General features: G+C 40.9%; 1 protein-coding gene across 1 annotated transcript in view; it reads left to right on the top strand.

Annotated features, from left to right (window-relative positions):
* The first annotated feature begins 1,489 nt into the window (after positions 1-1,489).
* Positions 1,490-22,263, top strand: part of MND1 (meiotic nuclear divisions 1) — a 41,289-nt gene continuing 20,515 nt past the window's right edge. Inside the window, exons 1-4 of the mRNA XM_077176592.1 lie at positions 1,490-1,555; positions 3,653-3,718; positions 4,521-4,578; positions 6,193-6,341. Coding sequence (XP_077032707.1) covers positions 1,553-1,555; positions 3,653-3,718; positions 4,521-4,578; positions 6,193-6,341 — 276 coding nt within the window. The 5' untranslated portion in view covers positions 1,490-1,552. The remainder of the gene's footprint in view (positions 1,556-3,652; positions 3,719-4,520; positions 4,579-6,192; positions 6,342-22,263) is intronic.

Genomic DNA, 22,263 nt, shown 5'->3' on the forward strand with positions numbered 1-22,263 from the left:
CATGGGCAGAGAAAACCTGCAGAGCCACTTGTCCCAATATTACTCAAGAGCATGTTTTGGAGGTGGATGGGCTCTCTGGGTCGCTGTGATCACATTCAACCTCTGAAACAAGGAATGCATTCCAGCTGTGGTTCCAGGTGTGTGCTCCAGCCATGTGCTGGCTTGGTCTGGGGGTGACACCTGGGTGTTTGCTGGCAGTCTACTTTCACAAGTAATGGGGAGATGGGAGCACTGCTGCCTTATGAGTATTGAACAGAAGACACAAGGTACTTGCTCCAGGCCCACATCAAGAGTGAATGCCTGTTATTTTCCCTCTGAAAACCCTTCCTTCCTCTCCTCTTCCTCTACTGCAGGCAGTGTGTTCAGCTCTGACACCCACCCTGACACTCATATGTGTTGCTCAGAGAAAACCTACACTGCAATGGGGACTTTGCAAATGTTGCAGCAACCATTTCCTTGGCAGCAGGAGAAAAAACAGCGGAGCTCGGTTTTGTTTCAGGCTGTGAAGGAGCAGGAAGGGGCCCAGACCCTCGGACTGCAGTGGTGAGGGTGACAGGAGGAAAAGAACTGTCACAGGGAGCGTGGGGATATAGTCACTTTAAGGGCTGGCCATAGGAAATGAAAGGCAGGCAGACAGCATATGAGCCCTCAACAGCAGATGAGGGGGTGTACCAACAGATTTCATCCTGAGTTAGCAAGCTGAAAATGTGATGCACATAAGAAAGAACAAAAAGCTTTGTATTAAAAATGTCTTTTCTAATTTGCTTTTCATTTTTAGTAGTACACTGGTGCATACAATGAGGTATGGGATCATTGGAAAAGAATGTCAGGTTTCAGAGAAGGGGTCACCTTGCAAAAGGCACTGAAAATATTCACAGGAACTGCCTTAACATCTCAGCTTGCACATTTTCATTTGCTTGCATTTAAACTCTTGACTTAGTATGGCAGATATGAAGCAACTGCTGTTGCAAAGCAATTTCACACAACTTGCTGCAGCTGAAGGAAAGTGATTTACAACACGAATAATAATTAAAGCAAGCCGTCAGTAATTAAAGTTGCTAAAACAGTCATCACAATGAACAACTGCTTCATGTGGCCGGGCCCTTCCTTTCCACAGGCAGCGAGGGCTTTATTTTTCCACATCCCGTGGCTCCTGTGACAGGCCTTTCGTACCGTACAATACGCGTGGCGCTAGACCACGGTTATCGTGTTCTTTTTGGGCCCTCAGTTTTATTCTACAATAAAAAAAAAACAAACCAAAAAAAACAAACCACAAAAACCCAACAAATAAAAACCAAAACCAAACGAACAAATAATAATAAAAAAAAATTTTAAAAAAAGCGACGCACACAGCGGCCGAAACCACGGTGCCGTGCACTGCCACCCTGTTCCCGCCGTGAGGGCGGTGAGGGCCGCGGGCCGGGCCGGGCGGGGCGGGCGGCAGGCGGCGCTGCGCACGCGGCCTCCCGGCCTCCCTCTCTCCCTCCTTTCCTGCCGCCGGCCTCTTCCCGCCCGGTGGCGCCGGAATCAAACCGCGCCGCCCGCCCGCGACATGGTAAGCGGGGCCGCCCGCCCTCCGCCTCGCCCCGCTTTCCTTCCCGGGCGCCCGCAAAGGCTGCGGGGGGGGCCGCGACCGCGGTGATGGCGGGTGACGGTGCCCGCGCCTCGCTGTCCCCCCGCCCCGGTGGCTCTGAGGGGAGCGGGGCTCCCGCTCCGGGGAGGTCCCACGGTGCCGGTTCTGGGGGTGCAGGTCAGCACGGCGTGGGCCGTGCCTTTGGGTTGTTGGAGAGCGATGTACACGAGCCGGCACCCGGAGGAGCGGTCATAGCCCCGTGGCCGTGGCGGGCACGGTGCCCGCTGCTTCCCCCCGGGACACGGGAGCCCAGGTGTGGCCAGGCTGAGCCTCTGGCTGCGGGGAGGTGGGAGCGGGCAGAGCGGATCACAGGTGCGCTCACAGCACCGCATTCCTCCGTCTGCCTGCGGGAGCGGCAGCGAAAGGGATGCTTGTGGTATGGTTAATATTTGTGGTGGGAAACGCCTGCCAGTGAGGTAGGAATTAACGTGAAAGTCAGTAACCTCCACGGAGAGTGCTCTTGGCTTCGTTGTTTTGCTGTTTGCCGGAGTGGCCGTGTGAAACTTGACGCCCGAGGGGCGTAGCTACGAGCACATGGTTCCAGAAGTGCCGATTCCATTCCACGTCGTGCACTTAACGCGTTTTGTTCCTGCTGCTGCTCCTAGCGTCTTCAGGGCTCTTGGAGAAAGCAGGAGGTGGAAGTTCAATCCGTCTGCTTTCTGTTCATGCTCCTGCTTAAATGTTCACAGCAGCTCCAGGTTCTCATCCTGCAATATACTGACATCGCAGGAGGCAGCAGTGCTGACCTAGGGTGTCGATGGCTGAAAGAGGAGAGAGGTGACCTAAAAAAATAATAATGGTGCTCTTTGTGACATATAATATTGAATTGCTTCTGCTCCTGTCTATGTATTACTGCAGCTGCATAAGCTAGCTTTTACGTTTGTTTTTTAAAAGTAAATCAATCTGGCCATTTTGCTTTTGGTGTATGTTTTTAAGTGTTATGTGCTGCCTGATCGTGTTCTTTTTAAAAAAGAAGCTGCTATTAAAAAGTAAAAATAGTGTTGACTCCTTTCTGTTGGAAACTCAGAAACATAACCATGTCTTTCTCACAGTATCTTGTTATTAGACTACTCACTTCCACTGATTTATAGGTGACAATATGCCTTTGTTTGTTTGTTTTTTAAAATGAGACCTTTTGCTTCCAACATCCTATTTGGCCCTTTCCATCCTCCTTTCCCTTTTTTATAGCTGCACACGGTGTGTGAATCAGAGTGGGGCAAGGGGAAAATTCAGATTCCAATTGTGGCTGCTGCTTTTGGGTTGTTGAGGATTATGGTAAATGCTATTAATAAAACTCCCAATTCTCTGAGAAATATTTTATATCCTAATTTTATAAGAGGCATATCAAAATAGCACGTCTGAAAGTGACCAGAGGAGATTGTTTCTCAGTTTTGTGTTGTTGATAGCAACATTTCTGAATAGCCATTTCTGCCTTTTGCTTGTAGCTCAACCCTAGTTACTTAATGCTTGGTCACACAACCAGAGAGAAAAGAAATAAAAGCAGCATGGTTTTTAAAATGTGACCTTGAAGTTATGAAGTTGGTTTGGACTTAGAAGAAGGGCATACCTCAAAATGTTCTTTAGCACCTTAAAAAAAACCCGAATGGCCTACAGCTCACACTACTGTCTGCATATCACAAGATAGAAAGCAATTAAAAAAAACCCTAAACCAAACAGAAGGTACTCTTTATCTTTGTAAGAGTTATTAAAATTTGTGTGAGTTTGGTATAAATACATCTTTTGGGATTGGTATGTGTCAAGGAGCATTGAGGCTGGAGTAGGGTTGGGTTATGTGAATGGCTGGCTCCAAACTTAAAGGTAGGTCCCTCCATTTAATAGATGAGCTTAGTGTAGAGATTATTTGCAAAGGAGTTTATCTGAAAGTCTGGGTTTGGTGATCAGGTATTTTAAAGGATGTCAAATATAACTTACAGGTAAATAGATTTGAATTCTGAGCACATACTAATTCTGATGACTGAATGTCTTGGTTAGTTTTTTTCTTTTTTTCCCCTGTTCTAGTCCAAGAAAAAAGGTCTGAGTTTTGAAGAGAAGAGGGCCCGTATGATGGAGATTTTTTTTGAAACAGTAAGTAACTTGCAATTGTCCTGCATTTACATTGGTGGGAAAACAGGTCCTAAAAGGAGCTTAACTGTGGATGTAGCTGAACTCTCTATCCTGGCAGGCATTTTACTGATGCCCTGTGACATCAGCGTGAAAATTACAGGGGCAAAACTTCATTTGTTTAACTTCTGATGAGGGGCCCATCCCCATGGGGAGACAAGGAATATAGATGCACAGGTGATGTTAAATTCTTCATGTGCTGCTTATGGACATCTTCTCATTTTGAGTCTGTTACCATAAGAAGGGACAGCAGGAAATTAGGAAGTATCTCACTGCATTTTACGGGAGGAGAAAGAAATCTGAACTTTAGAAAGACTGAGAGCAGAGTTGGAAAGGGTCCCTGGAGAGAGGAAACCTGGAGATCCAAAAGCTGAGCTACAATTGTATTGGTGGCACATGTAATGCACCATGTTTTACTTTTTAGAAAAAATACTGTGACACTTGAGTACTGGAGCAATGTGGTGTCTCTGTGCTGACAGTCTAATCTGGGATTTAAGGGCTTTATAGTCTAATTTGAAATGAAATATGATGGCTTCAGATCACCAAAGGAAAGAGAAGGGCTTGTTACAAGAATAGTTTTTTAAAATTATTTAATTCTCAGAATGTTCCAGTCCTATTGAGGGATATGCAGGCTATTTCCCAAGCAAAACCAAAACATACAATGTATTTCGTACTTGCTTTTGTTGGCATTGATTTACTGTAAAGAACACTCAGGCTTAGATGATGCTGTCATTTGGAACTGAAATGTCTTTTATATTTTGCACAGAAAGATGTCTTCCAGTTGAAGGATCTAGAGAAGATTGCTCCAAAAGAAAAAGGGATTAGTAAGTGTTTATAAAAGTTATTTCTCTTGAGCAAGAAATCATTTTTGAGACGGGTCCTGCAGTGTAAATTTTCCTGGCTACAATCTTAGGTTTGTGATTTTAATAATGGAAAATATAGCTAGAATGGGAGACTGGTCAGTGGCAGGGCTGTAGTGTTAAAAATGACATGGGATGGGGGCTTGCTTAGGCTCTGGGCTGTCTGACTTGCAGTGACTTTCAGTGTATGAAATCATTGTTTGCACTCAGGTATTAAATATATCTGCCTGTAATATCACAAATGTTTAAAATGCTAGTCCAAATATACATGGGCAGTGTGCTCTTGAGCTTTTCTCCTCCAAAAATGGCTGGACAGCTATAGATGGAAGGGGCTTGTCTTTTCTAGAAAAGCCTTCCTGATGAGATCCATTGGTTTAGGATTAGGTCCAAGAGGATTTATCTATGCTCTTGGATTGTTTTGTATGTTGCTTATTAGTTTTCCTTCTATGCTCATTGACAAAAGGGAGGCAAAGCATAATGTTTGTGTAGTTACCACTGTCCTTCTCCAGCTTATCTTGGTGGCACTGCAAGAGTAAATGAACTTGCTGAGAGAACTGCAGATGTGAATATCGCAAAGCAGAGTTTTTCAGTTGTGTCAGCAGCTAACAGAGGCGTTCATGGGCTTCTGAAGAGATGTGGTGCTCTCTTGGTTGGTATGTCAATACATGTGTTTAGTTGTAATTTGCAGTAAAATTGAGTTTAGAGTTTCTAAAGCCATTAACACCTTTGAGTAATCCAAATTCATGCTGTCTCTGCATATGAAGGCATTTAGCCACACAACCCAAGCCCCGGTTACTCTGACAAGAAAAATTACTAACCTGCTCCCATCCTGACATCCAGCCTATAGCTTCCAAAAGATATGGGACCCCCTGTAATCTTGAAATTGAACATCAGGTACCAAAACCTGTAATTGAGCTCAAAAGTCTTTATATCTGCAACACCTGAGGAGAACATAACTACTTAGCTTTGTTGAACAGGTGCCATTTTTTAAAAATGGTGAATTATACCACAGGTTTGAAAGGAAATGATCAGTTGTGTTCAGAAGTGTTGATGCTTGTGAGTATAAATGATGTTTTATATTGGAAGTGACTATAATTAAAATCAGGATCTGTCCTTCCTGAGTCTGTAGACAGATAGCTTTAGTGCCTCTGCTGCTGTGAAGTGTATGCTGCTGCATACATTCCATTACAAAGTGAAACGTAATTACACTCCCAGTCAAGAAACATAAATTAATCCAAGTTAGAATTAAGATTGCAGGACAACTTCTCAGGTGCCTCTCATGGGTTTATTATGTTATTGTAGTGTAACATGCATGTATTTTGTGCAATACTTCTGAGCAGTGTTTTGCAAACATCTGGTAGCAGATGTGCAGAATAGCAGCATTTAGGAGCAAACTGCTGGTTTCAGAGAGATTCATTCCTTCAAGTGAAGCTTTGAGCATGTTGTCCTTGAGAAATCTTCCAGCTAGCTGACCCTGGAGGACAATACAGGTGACTGTAGATGGTACTTTATGGTATTCATAATTCTCCATAGTCCAGCTGCTATGCAGTTCTGATTTTACATTTTTGCTTTTATTAGCCTCGATGTCAGTGAAAGAGATTCTTCAGAGCCTTGTTGATGATGGCATGGTGGACACTGATAGAATTGGAACTTCCAATTATTTCTGGGCTTTCCCAAGTAAAGCTCTTCATGCCAGGAAGCGTAAATTGGAGGAGTTAGAGTCTCAGGTAAATCTGTTTTATGAAAAATACTTGTTTATCTGAATAGGTTTGCTTTTTCTTATACCCCCTTGTCATTTTTGTTTATATCTCTCATGTGTACAAATGTACATGTCACACACACAGATTTTACTGTAGGAATTATTTGTCACTCATAGTAGGGCATTGTCATTATCTTACAGTTACTTCAGGAAAACTGGAGATTCTTATTGGAGCTTGAGAAAACTTCTTGTCTACTTGCTGCTGAAAGCATGCTAGTCATGATGCAAAGCATCATTTAAGGACTCAAAGGTAGCATGCTTTTGTGTCTTTTATATAAGGTAGGCTATCATGAGGTAATAAAAGTGATGACAGCTGGAATGCATAACCCGAGTAGATGAGGCAGTGGTTTCCACTTAGGCCATTGTGTTTTCATCTGCTTTTATTGGTGGCTTAATTTGTGAGCACTTCTGTAATCCCATACTGCACTTTTAGCAGGAGGAAAGAGCAAATTGGTGATGAATCACAGAATCAGGGAATGGTTGGGGTTAGAAGGGACCTCTGGAGATCTAGTCCAATTCCCTGCTAAAGCAGGTTCACCTGGAGCAGGTTGCACATGGTAATGTGCAGGTGGATCTGGAGTATCTCCAGAGAAGGAAAGTCAATGACCTCCCTGGGCACTGTTGCAGTGCTCTGTCACCCTCAAAGGAAAGAAGTTTTTTCTCTTACTTATATAAAACTTGGTGTTTGTGCCGGTTGCCCCTTGTCTTTTTGCTGGCCCTCACTGTAAAGAGTCTGGCTCCATCCTCTGGACACCTGCCCTTAAGGTATTTGTATTGATAAGGTCCCCTGTCTTCTGTGGAGTCATCTCTTCAGGCTGCACTGGTCCAGCTCCCTCAGCCTTTCCTCATAAGAGAGATATTCCAGTCCCCTCCTTATCTCCACAGCCCTCTGCTGGACCCTCTCCAGTAGCTGCTTGTCTTTCTTCAGCTGAGGAGCCCAGAACAGGGCAGAGCACTCCTGAGGAGGCCTCGCCAGGGCAGAGGACAGGGGGAGGAGAGGCTCCTCTTCAGAAGAGCAGGGCATCTTTCATTGCAACACTGCTGTTCTGTGCATCTGGTTCCTTCCTACTTTTTGGGAAGTCTTTCTTTCTGCTTCTAATGGGAGTGGGAAAGCATCTATTTATCAGTTTATTTGCAATGGGAGTACATGGTAACAAGATGAACAAATGAGCTTTTTGAGATTATGTGGTGTGATTGTACTGCAGCACTGCCAACTCTTCCCGTGATTATTCAGCATTATGTTCTTTCTTCAAAGAATCATTTGAATTAATGCAGATTTACTGGTAGCATCTGAACATTTTTACAGCCATTATTTTCTTCAGGCATAGCTCTGAATGAATCTCAGGCATTGCTGTCTTATGTACAATGTTGTCAACTTCAGCTGTTTCTTTGTATTTATACAGTTACATCAAAATAATCAAAAGAAAAATGCTTTTTTCCCCTGTCTTGAATTGAAAAGGGAGTTTGACTTAGCTGAATATGGTTTTCCTGTTTTCAGGCATGGACTTAACCTGGCACAACTGGACTTAAATTAATTTTTATAGACTGGTAGTAACAATGCACTGGCTCTTATTCCAGTGGAGTTTCATTTGTCTGAAACAGATTAGTTTAACTCTGCACTGAGTTGGAACTGAACTTCCTTGTAAAATTACTCAACTTATTAGTACATTCACACAAGTTTTAGACAAGGCTGCTTACTCTGCCAGCACATAAATTGCCAACTGAAAAACTGAACAAATACATTCCAAAACTCCTGCTTTGTTCATCAAACTCCCTGGTGCCACTGTTTTGTCGAATGCAAATGATTTGCTCTTGGATCCTTTTTGTTGTTGCTCATGCTCCATATTATAGCCAAGTAGCTGAAAGAAGGAATTGTATTTGTTGTCCTTGCCCTTGGGCCTAGTCCTATTGTGAATTTTGAACATAATTGGTCAAGCAGGTCTCTGGCATACCCTGATGAATATCTTCTTGGAATGTCTTGCAGAATATGCTCCATGGTAAAATATCCAGGAATTGCCTACAATGGCTTAATGTGCTCCATGGTAAATATCCAGGAATTGCCTACAAAAATATGCTGAACTTCTTTAAATGTACTTTCACTTAAACAAACACATCTACACATCTATTATTATGAAAGTGTAATAGGCATGTAGTTACTGATTTGTGATGCTATTTCTATGTAGAAATATACTATTCTGATATGAACAATTCTGCAATATAAAACTGTTCCAGAAACAGTTTTGTTACCAGAACCTTACTTGCAAACCAAGCCCTGCCCCTGTCATTTGGGCTTGTTGGTATGAGGGCTCTCTTTAGATGATGGTATGAGTCTACAAAAGTACTTCTCTTCATTACCTTGCTTTTCTGATGAGACTGGAAATGTTTCAGCATTTCAGGGAAAAGCATTTTCACTAGCTGAAAATAACTTCTCTGTTGACACAGTGGAAAGGTGGCATTTTCAATGAATAGCTCTCTGAACGTATTTACAAGATGATAGCAGGTTCTGTCTGTGAGTTCAAATTAGCTCTGTTGGTGTTTGTACTCTTCTTGATGTGCACACATACAGATTTTCTTAAGGACTTCTAAATCTAGTCACTGACTATCACAAAACCTCTTGTCAGAACATAAAAAGCAGAGGAAAAGAGTCAGCTATTGTACCATTTCCATTGCATGTTGCTTGTCTTTGATCATTCCCATGTAGAGCTCGTGGCATGCTGAGAGATGTGTTTTCTCTCTGTGTCCTGTCCACATTGATTGTTAACTACAGGAGTGGGTCTCTGTGTAGCAGTTAAAAGCCAGAATCAGGCTGCCTTACTTAAAGCATGTTTAAAAATCCAGCAGTTCAGTTCATACTGCAATTAAGGCTTTTTCCCAGGAGGCATTATCTTTGTTTCCTGAGGGCATGGGTAAATAGTCAAGGGAAAGAGGGATCCCACGTGCTAAATTGTCATTTGGAAATAATGTGGAGGACCAGAACAGGCTTCTTCATGATGTAAATTCCCCTACTAATTCACAGCACTGAGGCTTATGTTTGACAAGTTGGGCCTGCTACAGGACCTTTTGCCTGCATATGTTGGTACTTCAGAATCTTACAGCCAGGTTGCTCATAGCATTCTGCATTTTACAGAACTTGAGATTGTGGTAGGCTGTTTAAGGAGCTGTTCTTGAAACTTTTTTTTTTGTTTCAGATTTTTTAGTGATTGTTAAGCCACATCCCATCTTGGAGATACAGAAGCAAAGAAGTCTGGCTTGGTATTCATAATGAAGATCAAGCCAGTTTTGTCTGGATGTTTTAAGCTGCACTTCACAGGGGTTCTGTATACACCAGACTTTTTCCAGGAAGGATTTATTACATGATCAGTGTGCAGAGATACCACAGTTAAAAACAATGCTAAAGTTTCTTTTGACAGCTTCCCTGCCTGACCCCATCTTTTGGCTTGCTTTTGTGGAGGCAGGTGTTTGGAGAGGGGCACTAATCCCTGAGGCAGATCTTGTGCAGATCTAATTAGTATCTTGGTGGTGCCCTCTAACCCCAAGTTAGAGGCCTGCTTGGGCCTCTTCCTGTTTTTCTGAAAAGCAAGGATAGCAAATGTCTTTAGTTTGTGTAGCATCTGCTAGAACTATTTCCTCTGATAGCTCCCACAGTGAGAATTGCTCAGCAGGTCCCTTTGGATTTTGTATTGATTTGTTTTGCAGTGGCATGGCTGCTCCTAAAGGTTTGTGCCTTCTGTCAGGTGCTTATTCTTCACCTCTTGGTTATGCTTATGCATCTGTGAAGAGAACCACTGGAAATATGTTGGAAACTGCATTTTGAGGAGATGGGTTTATACACACATTTGTTTTGTTTGCATGTGGAAGTTGCATTTGCTTAAGTTGGGTACAGGTGTGAGATGGTGAAAGAAGAGCAAGGGTGTGGACTGAGAAATAATGTTTTAACAATGTTTGTAAATGGAGAAAATTTTAATGCAGCCTTGCTTGTAAAGAGAACTTTTGAAGCTTTACTGGGGGGTTTGTCTTCCTTCCCTAAGAAAAGGTGAAATGATGTGATCTTCTTCTAATATTTTTCTATCTGTTGGATTTAGAAGCCTGGAGTTACCTAGGATCAGTTATAGTTTGACAAAACAAGATGTTTATTCTTGGTATAACAGTTGTGAGTGAGGAAAAGAGAAATCTTTCTGATGTAGCCTTAGTATAAACAGATTCAGCTTAGATTTTCTTTCATTTTTTTCATCTGTGTCTTGGGCAAAACACTTGAATCTGTGCTGAGAGGGACCTGAAATATCAAGCACTTCAAAGATGTTGTAGTTGTTAGTGTAACTATTGACAGTACTATTAGCACTGTAGTCCAGTAGCTTGGGAAAACAATTAGTTAGTTTCTTTCCTCAGTGTGGTGGTGTTCATTTCACTGTTCCATTTAAAACTGTTCATTGTACTGTGTTGTTATTTGTCTCATTTCTCATGGTGTTGCTCTCTTGCAGGTTAATCTTTTTGTGTTCTGAGGCTTTTACAAGGGAAAGTTTAACAGCCAAAATTGTTAGAGCTGCTCTTCCAGCTAAGAGCAAAATGGTGTCACCTTGAACTGCAACGGAGATGGAACAGAATCTTTTTACAGCAGGACACAGGATGGACATTTTGTGCTGTTCCCTGTGCTTGCTTCAACATACTCATGACCAAGAGACTTGAGAGTTGCTGGCAATGTTTTTCTCCCACTAAGCCTTGCATTGGGCCACTGTTAGTTAAGGTAGAAAAGATTAGTTGATGTTTCATTCCTTAAATCCCTGCCCTAGGGCTGGTAAAAGGAGGGATTTTCGCTTCCCATGACTCATATATTGAACCAAGCAGAGAATTTGCACTGGCTACATCCTGACTCACATTTGCCAGCTAGTTTGGAAAAAAAGAAAAAAAAAACCAACAAACCCCACCCCCCAGGCAGGAATGAACTTGTTGAAATCAAGTGACTTCATATCTATTAAATTGTTTGTACTAATGAGCATTGAAATATGAAAAGTGAAAGAATTTATTTTAGTAAAAAAAAAATAAAGGAATGCTCTATTAGGAAATGCTTATGTTAGGAAAGCACATTGTTTGAAAATAGTTAATGGAAAAAAAATATTCATATTGTGAGTAATCTGGCTTGAAGCCTCCTGAAGATATCTGACAACATAAGTAAAATAACAGAACCTTGTTTATTTAGAATGCACACAAAAAAATTTTGAGTTTTAACCATCAGAAAGTTCTTTCAAGATGCAGCTTGGTCTATTTCTATCCTTTTAGATATATTTTTCCTCCTTAAATACTGTGACTGGAAAGTTGCTGAATAAGTCTGCTTGAGACCACTGACTGAAGCTCAGGAAACTTCTGCTGTCCTCATTGTTCCAGTGTGAGCAGCCTCCTCCTTCATCCCATTGACTCCAGTGTTGGGGTATTTCCACATGATTTGGAGGTTGATCCTGGACTGCAGTTAAGTACAAGGGCTCAGCAGTGGCTGGCTAAAAGTAACCAATCCTGAACTGAGGTACAAATCCCTGGAGATGACAGATGTGCAGTGAGGAGTAGCAGGCCTGATGGTGGTTGAAGTCGGGTGATGCTGCTGTAGATACTGGACAAGTTTTGTGTCCCAGATGGAGCTTTGCATCAGCAGGGAGAGCCTGTGGGACCTAGTTCTGTGGAGCAAGCTTTTGGCATTGCTTTGTAGAAATGTCCTCAGCAGATGGTACATGGCATCATCTCTTAGCAGAGCTCCTCACACACCTTGGGTCACTATTGCAGTTTTCAGCCTTTGATAGTTCTGAATGCAGGGTCTCACTGTTTTCGGTTTTTTTGCCTCTCAGCAGTGATGAGCTATTCCTAGAGGTACATGGGCAACACCTTTGGAATCCATGGCATAATACTTTCAATAGAACAGTTTATTTTTGCATTGTAATATTTTTACATTATCCATTGAAAAGCTGTATTCAGTGTGTTTTTAAAAATTCTTTGTCTATTTATTGAAAAACAAGGACTTGTGGGCATAAAATGTCTTAAGGTTTATCATGATCTGAAGCTTTGCTGTAATACATTTAGAAAGCTTAGCACTATCTTTTTCATATATATTTTATTAATTTTAAGTAGTAGATAGTATGGTTAAAGAATTGTCCTCTAAACCAGAGAAGTACATTTGCAGAACCAGAAGTCAGAACTAATGTGTGTGACTTATGCTAGGAATTACTTATTTAGACATTTTTCTCATTCAGTAATTTAGACATATGTGTGTTTACAATTTAATTTTATTAGGTGGCAGAAAATGCAATAAATTGTTCCTTTCCAGGAAAAGTAAAATTCTGATGGCTGAAGAGGTCTTTCTTTTAATGCCATTATAAGGCCTTGAGCAGTGTGGTCTAGTGGAATGTGTCCCTGCCCATGGCAGAGGTAGTTTGGACTGGATGGTCTTTAAGATCGCTTCCAACCCTTACCATTCTATTATTCTGTAATATGTAGTCAGGATCCCAGTGTGCTGACTAAGCTGTTAGAGTAGTCTTCCCATATGCATGCTAGGCCTCCTTTTTTCCCCTCTTATTTGAGGATGTGTCATTTAGCTTTCTACTTACATATTTAGTTAGTTAGTAAGTTATTCTTCCTTGGATTTTCCTGACCATTTTGATAGTCTGCAGTCCCAGTGAGCTGGGTGATTCCATTCTGTGCTGGCTCACTTTTTTTATTTCACTTGCATAGTAATTGTTCTCCCAACAGAGACAATTTGTGACCCTTCCCATGTTCAGCCTTCCGGCTTTCACTGACATGTACATTTTATTGGAACTGAAGGACTAGACTCATAAAGAAATGGCCTATTGCAGAGCTGGTATGGTGTGACTAACTCACTTCAAACCATCCAGGGGGAGCTGTAGCAATAAGGGCAAGAGGCTGAGAATTTGCAGAATTTAAACATTGTCAGTATGTTGATTACATTTATGCCCATTTGTTCATTGATCCTGTAAGGCTTATTCCCTCTATTAGTGCCCTGGAAAATGCTAAGAAAATTTTATTAGAATAGTCCACAATTTTTGTTACTTCTGCATCTTGCACTCGAAAAATGGTGATATCTTAAAATGATTGTGCATTTACTATGTCCTAAAATGTCCGTCAGAGAACTCTTCTAATGCTGTAGCTTATTAGAGCCTTCTGGAATTATGTTTTATGGCATTCTACAAAGCCCTGGAGGGTATGCTTAGTTACTGCTGTCATGGCAGATTTCTAAAAATACAGTGCTCTGGAGGCTTCTGTTGGAATTAAGCAACTTCATAATTTGGTGTTCATTAGTTGAATTTCATGCTTTTCCTTTTACTGTTAATATATAACTAACTTGATGGCAACTGTGAAGTGTAGGTTTTTCTTTCCTTCCTTCTTGATGAGCATAAGATAAAATTGGCATGATTTAAGAGCAAATTTTTTTTAAACTGTCTTTGTAATAACTCTAAAAATTTTTACGTAGGTTTGAAGGAAGATTCCTACTACATTAAAAAGGATATATAGATGTTTATTCTGATGCAGGAAAACCACTAGGTTTTTCAAACAGGCTTGTGTGTGACATTGAATTTTTTAAGTAATATCATTACACAGTTTACCTTTTTGAAGAGGTTTGCACTGTGGCTGCTAGCTCCATTCCTGGCACTGCAGTGAAATTGTTAATCTGAAATGAAAAGAAACTGGAAGTAAAAACAGGGCTCTCACTGTAGAAGCCCAGTCAGGTCTGGCAGAGACACAGCCCTGCACATCTCCCTGTGCCCCATGGTCAGCATGGCAGGTGAGAATGACCATTCATCAGATCAGCAGATAACCAGCATCCCAAGAAACTTTAAAGGCTTAAATGGTTTGTGCTGTCTGGAAATTTGCCTGTACTGTAAGGCCAGAAGCTTCCAGCCTAATGATAGGCAGCCAATACTACTTTCAGAGCTGGATTTGATGGAGACACTGAATTGTAGTCCTATTTAATGTAAACTTTGACTTTCACCTTAAAATCTTTTAATTCAATTAATATAGCATATTTTATTTTAGAAAATTAACATGCATGCAGAAATGAGCTACCAGCAAGCAATTATAGAAGTCTCACTTCATAGAATTTTCCTCTTCTGAAAGGAATAAAATGAAAGAAAAACTAAACAAAAAACCCAGAGTATAAGACCAAAATGTGTTATTTTGATGCAGGGAGGCTTTAGAGGAAAAGGTCTTTCTTATCACAGCCAAACAGCTCATTATTTTTGAACACATGGAAAGACTCTTCTTTGTATCAAGAATTGGCGATGACTGGGTGATCTGTCTAAGCATTGTTTAAAAATGACAAAATTGGCATTAAGAGTTAGTTTGTAGAACTGCTGTCAAAACTCTGAAGTTTGATAGATGTGTTTTACTGAGGTTTATTATTTTACTGATAATATCTCAGTGTAGAATTTGGGCATTTCTAGAAGTTTGTGGAATAAAGTTTGATTTTGTTTCTAAAGTCTTTAAGCAGAATGAGAGCTCAGGGAATATTGCATGAATATGGTGTTTTAACTTGTGCCTGTCTCTACCTAGTCCCTGAAGGCATTGTCAGTGTATGGTCCAGCTGCTTTGGATAGCAATCTTTAAAAACCCTTCAGGGAAAAATTGAAACTTCTCTTCATCCTCTCCCTTTCTTTCCAAGGGAAAAGATCTTTCTATGTTCTTCCTGCCTTGAACAGGCCTATTAACTACCACCTTGGACTTTGTAGGCTTATTAAATACCCTAATGTTCAGTAACAAGCATATCCTTCATGTCCAGGTATGAAAATTTTCTGTAGTTCTGTCAGTCATGTGAATGTCTTTTGAAGTTCTTTCAGCTTTCCTTATTAGATTGCTTGCATTTGTGAAACAGTGTTGAATGAGGTGTTTCAGCTGTTTTTTGTTGGTTTGGGGTTTTTTTAGGTTGATTGGGGTGTACTTGATATTTGTATCTGAGTAGACAGCCATCTGTCCCTCAGGTCGTGCCAATTACGCCAACTCTGAAAGCAGCCACAGAAATTCAGTTCTTTCTTTGAGCCTGCACAACTGTTTCTTTCACCTTCTGTCTTTTAAGGAGGTTGGCCTCGAGCAGTTACTTTTTGTTGCATAACCACTACTTATCAAATGGTGTTGCAAATGAATGAAGCAAAAACAAAAGCTCTTGGCAAGACATTTTCTCTAAATTAACTTAATTATTATGGCAAATCTAAAAAGATGGAAAATAATTGCATTAAAATACGTTTAATGTAGAGGGATTTGCTGTATGGTAATACTTTTAAAATAATTGCAGGTAACAATATCAGGTTTGTACATTTGAACCTTCATGTGGATGGGTGAAGGTTCCTATGGAGGGTGAATTTCTCATTTGTTTCTTCTGAATACCCCACATTTTATTTTATTTGCCAGAAAAAAACCAAATACTCATATTCAACATGGCCTGAGAACAGAGCCATGACTAATTTACTGTATGATATTTCAGCTTACTCTCATCTGTTAGCATGTTAAGTAAATCAGGATTATAGGCCAAATTTTATTTTGAAATGTAAAATGAATTGTGTTTGTGGGAGGGGCAAGTAAATCAGTTTTTCCCACATGGATACTCTAGCAAAACATAGAAATATTTATGAGTGCAGAGATCTGACTTAAGAATTGCTAGTTTTTGAGAGTCTTTGTAGTGTTTTGTCAAACAGTTGTATGGAGAGTCAGGTATTTTTTCAGTTTAGTCCCCTGAAAAAAACCCTTCACTTACTTAGCATGACTGTCAGATACTTTTTTTTAATCACTGACATATTTATAGTGCTAAACTTAAAAATTCACACTTGTTATCTCTTCAGTCCCTCTTAAAAAAGACAGAACTTACACATTGGCAGGATTAATACTATGATGTTTTAGAGCAAGTGTTATTTACTTAAAATAATCACTGTACTATCCTTTAATTTAATAGCAAATATGATGTGTTATGGGGGAAAGGGAATGTATTCAGCTCTGTCTTAATGAGCATGATGAGGGAGTCAAGAGCTTATGGGTCAGGATAAAAGAGCAGAGTGGAAAGAGTGACCCTGTTGTGGGTATGTGCTGCAGGCTGCCCGATCAAGAGGAGGAGGGGGATGAGGCCTTCTACAGGCAATTAGCAGCAAGTTTGAAAGTCACCGGCCTTGGTTCTTGTGGGGAACTTTTAAGCCCTCTGACATCTGCTGGAGAAGCTGTACAGCAATACTCAGTCAGTCCAGGAGGTTCCTGGAAAGCATTGACAATAACTTCCTGCCACAGATGGTGGAGGATCTCACAAGGAATGGTGTGCTGACTGACCTCACAGTAACCAACAAGGAAGTCTTGTTGGGATGTGAAGGTTGGGGGCAGCCTTGGCTGTAGCGACCACGAGACTGTAGAGTTCAGTGTTGGATGAAGAGGTAGCAGGACAGCAGGCAAGATGATGACCATGGAGTTTAGGTGAACTCACTTGAGCCTCTTTAGGGATATTCTTGGAAGAATCCCATGGGAACCAGGCTCAGCAGGGAAGAGCGGGCCAGGAGAGTTGGTGGATGATCAAGGCTCACTTCCTCCAGGCTTGAAAATGATGCATCCTTACGAGAAAGAAGTCAGGCCAAGGGCACAAGAAACAAACCACCATGGATAAATAAAATGCTGTCATTACTCAAGCAAAAGCAAAGAGTTACCAGGAAACAGAAGCAAGGCCAGGCCACTTGGAGTGAATATTGAGAGGTGGTCAGGAGAAGTAGAAATGAAACTTGAAAGGCCAAGTCCCATCTGAAATTACATCTGACCACCTTCTGAAATACAACAGGGACAAATGCAGGGTCCCACACTCAGGGAGGAAAAACAGCATGCATCAGGCTAGGGGCTGACCTGCAGGAAGGCAACTCAGCAGAGAAGGACCCAGAGAACTTGGTGGACAGCAAGCTGTCCCTGAGCCAGCTGTGTGCTGTGAGCCAGCCAGGGTGGCCAAGAAGGCCAGTGGTTTTCTGGGAGTGCATTGGAAAAAGCAAGTTAAGGGAAGTGATACTGTCCCTCTGCTCAGTCCTGGTGAGGCCACATTTGAAGGTCTGTGTCTAGTTCTGAGTTCCACAGTAGAAGAGAGACATGGAGCTCCTGGAGGGGTCCAGTGAAGAGCTACTAAGTTGGTCAAGGGTCTGGAGAATTTCTCCTATGAGGAAAGGCTGCAGGAGCCAGGCTTGTTCAGCCTCAAGGAGAGGTGACTGACTGGGGACCTCCTTAATGTGTATAAATATCAAAAGGGTGGCCATCAAGAGGATGGATCGAGGCTCTTTTTGGTGGTGCAAAGCAACAGGACAAGAGGCAGTGGGCAGAAACTAATGCACAGGAAGTTAACTAATGCACCTGAAATGAGGGATAAGGTCGCTCACTGTACAGGTGACCGAGCACCAGCACAGGTTGCCCAGAGGGGTTGTGGAGTCTCCGCCACTGAAGATATTCAAGAACAATCTGGACACAATCCTGTGCAGTGTGCCCTGCTTGAACAGGAACATTGAACCAGATGATCCACTGTGGTCCCTTCCAACCTGACCAATTATGTGATTATTTTTCTCCAGAAAATCAAGTTTATTCCTATTCTCTCCCAAGTTTTTTTATTGACTCTTTCAAAGATTGCATTAAAATTTTTCTTGTGGTAAAATTTATATCATGCATAAAGAGAAGAGAGTTCTTGAACATTTTTCCAATATACCTATATTTCAGTATTTAAAACCAAATTTTTTATGAATACAGAAATGTGGTGGGCCCTAACTCTTCCATTCTTTTTTTCGACAGTCTGTTTTCCTTCCATTTTATGATGTCCTCTTGCTGAAAAAATCTTTCTTCTTCAGTTTATGAGTTAAAAATTCTTACTTGATCTTGCTTTATCTCTACTCTTGTTCTTACTTCTATTTCCTGAACTGTTGCAGAGTCCTACTTGCTCTTTCTATGTTCCACCAAATACAGATCCCTACTTCATATTGCTGAAATGACTTGGAGTGGCTCAGGGTAAGACCTTGCATGTTGCTTTCTCTTCCTTTCACAAATGTTAAAAGATAAGAAAAAAAAATACATCTTAGTTGTATTTATGTAGCGAGTGTATGTTTGCAGTTTGTGCCTCACTGAGAGTTTAATGGGATATTTATCACATCCCTGACTGAGGCCCCAGTGGACCTGGTGGCTGCTCCTGCTGTAGTTCAGTTCAGTGGGTGGGTTATATGGAGAAATGGCATTTCATGAGTGATACGGGACATCCCGGCATCAGAGCAGAGGCCACAGTACTGCAGGTCACAGGAGGGCTCTCCATGCTGCTGTGACCATGATTAGCTGGCTGCAAAGTTTGCTTACATGGATTTGGAAACTCTGGGAAGCAGGGATTTGTGACTGTGTGTGTAAAAGGAGCAGCTGTATGCTTGCTTAGTGTAGTACTTAAGAAAGCAGTTCTGCATTTCAGTGTGCTGCCCTTTGGGATTTTTCTTCCTCTAAGTTTTAGTCAAGAGTAATTGTTAAGTGATTTCTTTTAGTAATGTTCTCTGCCTTTCTTTTAATACAAAGGTCTGTTTTCAATATTTTCAGATTGTTCTTTGGCTGTTGATCTTTGCATTTTTCCTCTCTATATATTATTAGTCTGTTTTTAGCTTCAATTTTTTCTTTCTTTAAAATCTAGAGGAATGCTTTGAAGTACTTTCTTTCCATACCTTCTGTCAATTCTACTTAAGTTTTTCAGTAGTGAGTTAGTTTTCCCATAGAAAAGAAATACCCTATCTACTGCTTAATGTTACCCTAAACCTCTTGAACTGCTTTCGTTTAACCAAAAGACAACTAGCCTTGCCTTTAGCCTGAAACAAGGCACAGTGAGCTTCAAACCCAAAGCAAATAACTTTACAAGTTAGAAATGATTAAAAAATTGATGTCTTTAATTCTTCTGTAGTGCCACAGTGAATGGAGCTCACAAGAGCAGTAGTTTTGAATACCATTTTTGGTTGAGTGTTTGGCCGAAAGAAAACCCAAACAGATGATATTTCTTTTTCAGACCATAATGATAGTGAGTTAACAGCTGAGAGCACTCTTGGTGGTTAGCATGTGAGACCTTGGCTTGATTCTTGGCCAGTGAACATACTCGGGCTGGGTTTGCATGGCTTATACTGGGCTTGTAGATATTTTAATATGCTGGTGAGACAAGCTACATGTTTGGTGGGATACTGGTGGTTAGAGTGGTTAAAAACAGGGAATCAGATGGCATAGGACCAACAAAAACTTTTGCTGAAGAAAAAAAAAGTAGTTTTTTATTCTAGAATATAAGTTTATCAGTCAGGTTTTGAGAAAGACTGGAACTGAAACCTACTGCCCTTGTTCATTGGGGTTAAACATTCCTCTTCCAAATGTACATCAGTGGCTTGCTGAAGTGGAGCCCTGGTATTAATGTGTTCATACTAGATTATAAATGATGTGAGTATGTCTAATCTGTGTTCTTTGATACAAACCAGACCCCAAGTTCCCTGATGGAACTGGTGGTTATCACCAGCACACAGCACTTTGCACACCCAAACTGCTGCACACACATGTCTAGCTAAACATTGTGATGCCTTTGCAGAGTAGGAAAAATCATCCCTTTGAATGATTTTTCCCTTTGGGGATTTTGGGGGGGACTTTGGATTGTATCAGTGTCTAAGGCTAGTGGCCATTTCATTGATCACACTGGTCTGTAAACTAAAGAAATTGTTCCCCAACTCTCCTGTTTTATAGATGCTAGTTACATTAAACTGTCTTCTTGCAGGCTCCCACTGTGTTTTGAAAACATGAAAATGCTCTTGTGGAGAACATTTTTAACTTCTTAATTTTGAATTATTTAGTCTCCTCTCCATTTTTGTTCCCCTAGATGATGTTTTTGCTGCTTTCTTGCATCTTGCTTAATCATGTGCTGATTCAGAGCAGTCAGATAGAAGAGACATGAAACTTTGTAGTGGAGTAGAGTCTCTCTGTACTTCTCCACAGCTGGTCTGTTACACTTGTGGCAGAAGGTTGTTCCTGTGTCAGCCCAGACATGTCTCTCAAGAAACATAGAGGGCACACAGTATCTTTATCTCTGGACTGGTCTCTCTGCTTTTGGCAGGAGATAGATTTCTCAGAGTGGTTAATGTTCCTTGAGAAATTGTTTGCCAGTTCCCCTGAAAAGTTGCTCCAAGGATTGAAATATTCCATTTGCTACTGTGCTGCTTTGCAATCAGGTTTTTCTACAGCTGGTGAGTGGGAAAGTAAGTCACTGTATTTGTCCAGATGTGGTTGTCTGCTATCATACATACACAATGTTTGCATATTCTGCTTTTTTTTTTTCTTTTTAATGTCCTATAAACTGTCATTTGCCATTTGCACTTGCCTTTCAATTAAGTATTGTATCATGTGTATCCTTCCTTCCCCTGACTCCTTTATCCTTGCTGTCTTTCCTTCTTTCATTATAGTTATTTTCAGCTGTTTTCCCACCTCTCTATCCAAGCCTTTCTGCTTCTCTCATAGTCATAGATTCTTTGTACAAACCCTGGGCATCTGTTCCTCACCCTTTGAATCCTTGTCCTCTGTTAGGGTTTTTTCTATATCTTGTCTCCTTCTGCTCTTCCTTTCTGTATCCTCAGATTTATTTGTTATAGAGGATAACCACCATGACTTCAAAATAATGCATAAAGAGCTGAGGTGTCGCTTTATTTCATAAATTTTTTTGTTATGTGTAATAATAATAAAAGAATAATTTAAAAATCAGAAAGTACCCAAGCAATTAAAATCTGTGAGTTAAGAAGGCAATATCTTAAATAAGATTTTGTAAAAATCATCTTTGCTTTTAGGCAAAGGAAGGTCTTCTAACCTCTTGGCACAGTAAACTTGCATGTTGTGTACGACAGAATTTAAGAAATTCCTTTATCTCCCATAGTTTGTCATTAGTGTTTCTTGCATTAGTAAATGATGTGGCATACAGAGGATCAAGAAAATGATAAAATGCCTTATTGGGTGCTTCCATGCTGGAAACTGGCTTTTATGATTTGCACTCATTGAGAGCTCCTCCTCTACATCCATTTTAGAGAAAGCAGAAATATTCCTTAAGAACTTAATGAGTATGAAAAAAAAACCAGAGAAAGTGACACTTTTATGACCTCTCTTGCAGAGAGCATTGGCTTCTTTGCACTTGCAGTGTAAGGGTCTAGCTAAGCTCCTTGGCTTCTCTATGTCCTCTGTGGGTTTTGCTCCAGAAAAATCCTGCATTCAGAGATGCCAAATGACTTGCTCTGGGGTTTGTGTTCCCTGGACTTAGTGAAGTGCAAACTGCATCTAAGTACTTAGCCCCTTCTGAATTGTATATCTCTGTTTGATAGGGCATGATGTGGGGACTAACACACCTACTCTTTTAAGAATTTTGTGGAAAGCCTGGAAGGAGTACTCTTTGACTATCCACCGAAATTAAGATGTTGGTGTACTTCAAGCCACACAGTGAAACCCATACTGCCTCTGTGGTTTCTTGCATGAGAGCAGCAGGTAAACAGCTGGACATAGTTTTCCTCAAATTATGTCTTACCATTAGTATAATTCCTATATAAATTGAAGAAAACTAAAGCATTCTTTTAGAAAGGAGACTTTTTGTCTGTATGCATGCTCACACATGCATGAACACAGAGTAATTATTTTTTTAAATCAAGCTGTGAAAGGAACCACTAAACTCAGTGAGCTGCAGTTGGGCTGTATCGTAATCTTTATGGACCACCAGTATGGAGTTTGTTTTTACTGTTATGACTGATCTTCAGGACTTGGCAGTTAGCTCTGCCTGATATTATCATACATTTACATTTAGTATTCTGAAAATACGGACCAAACATTAGTTTAAATTGAAATTGAGAAGTGATTGTACCTCCAAAGGAGTG

This window comes from Agelaius phoeniceus, chromosome 4 (assembly GCF_051311805.1).
Source record: "Agelaius phoeniceus isolate bAgePho1 chromosome 4, bAgePho1.hap1, whole genome shotgun sequence".
NCBI lineage: Eukaryota > Metazoa > Chordata > Aves > Passeriformes > Icteridae > Agelaius > Agelaius phoeniceus.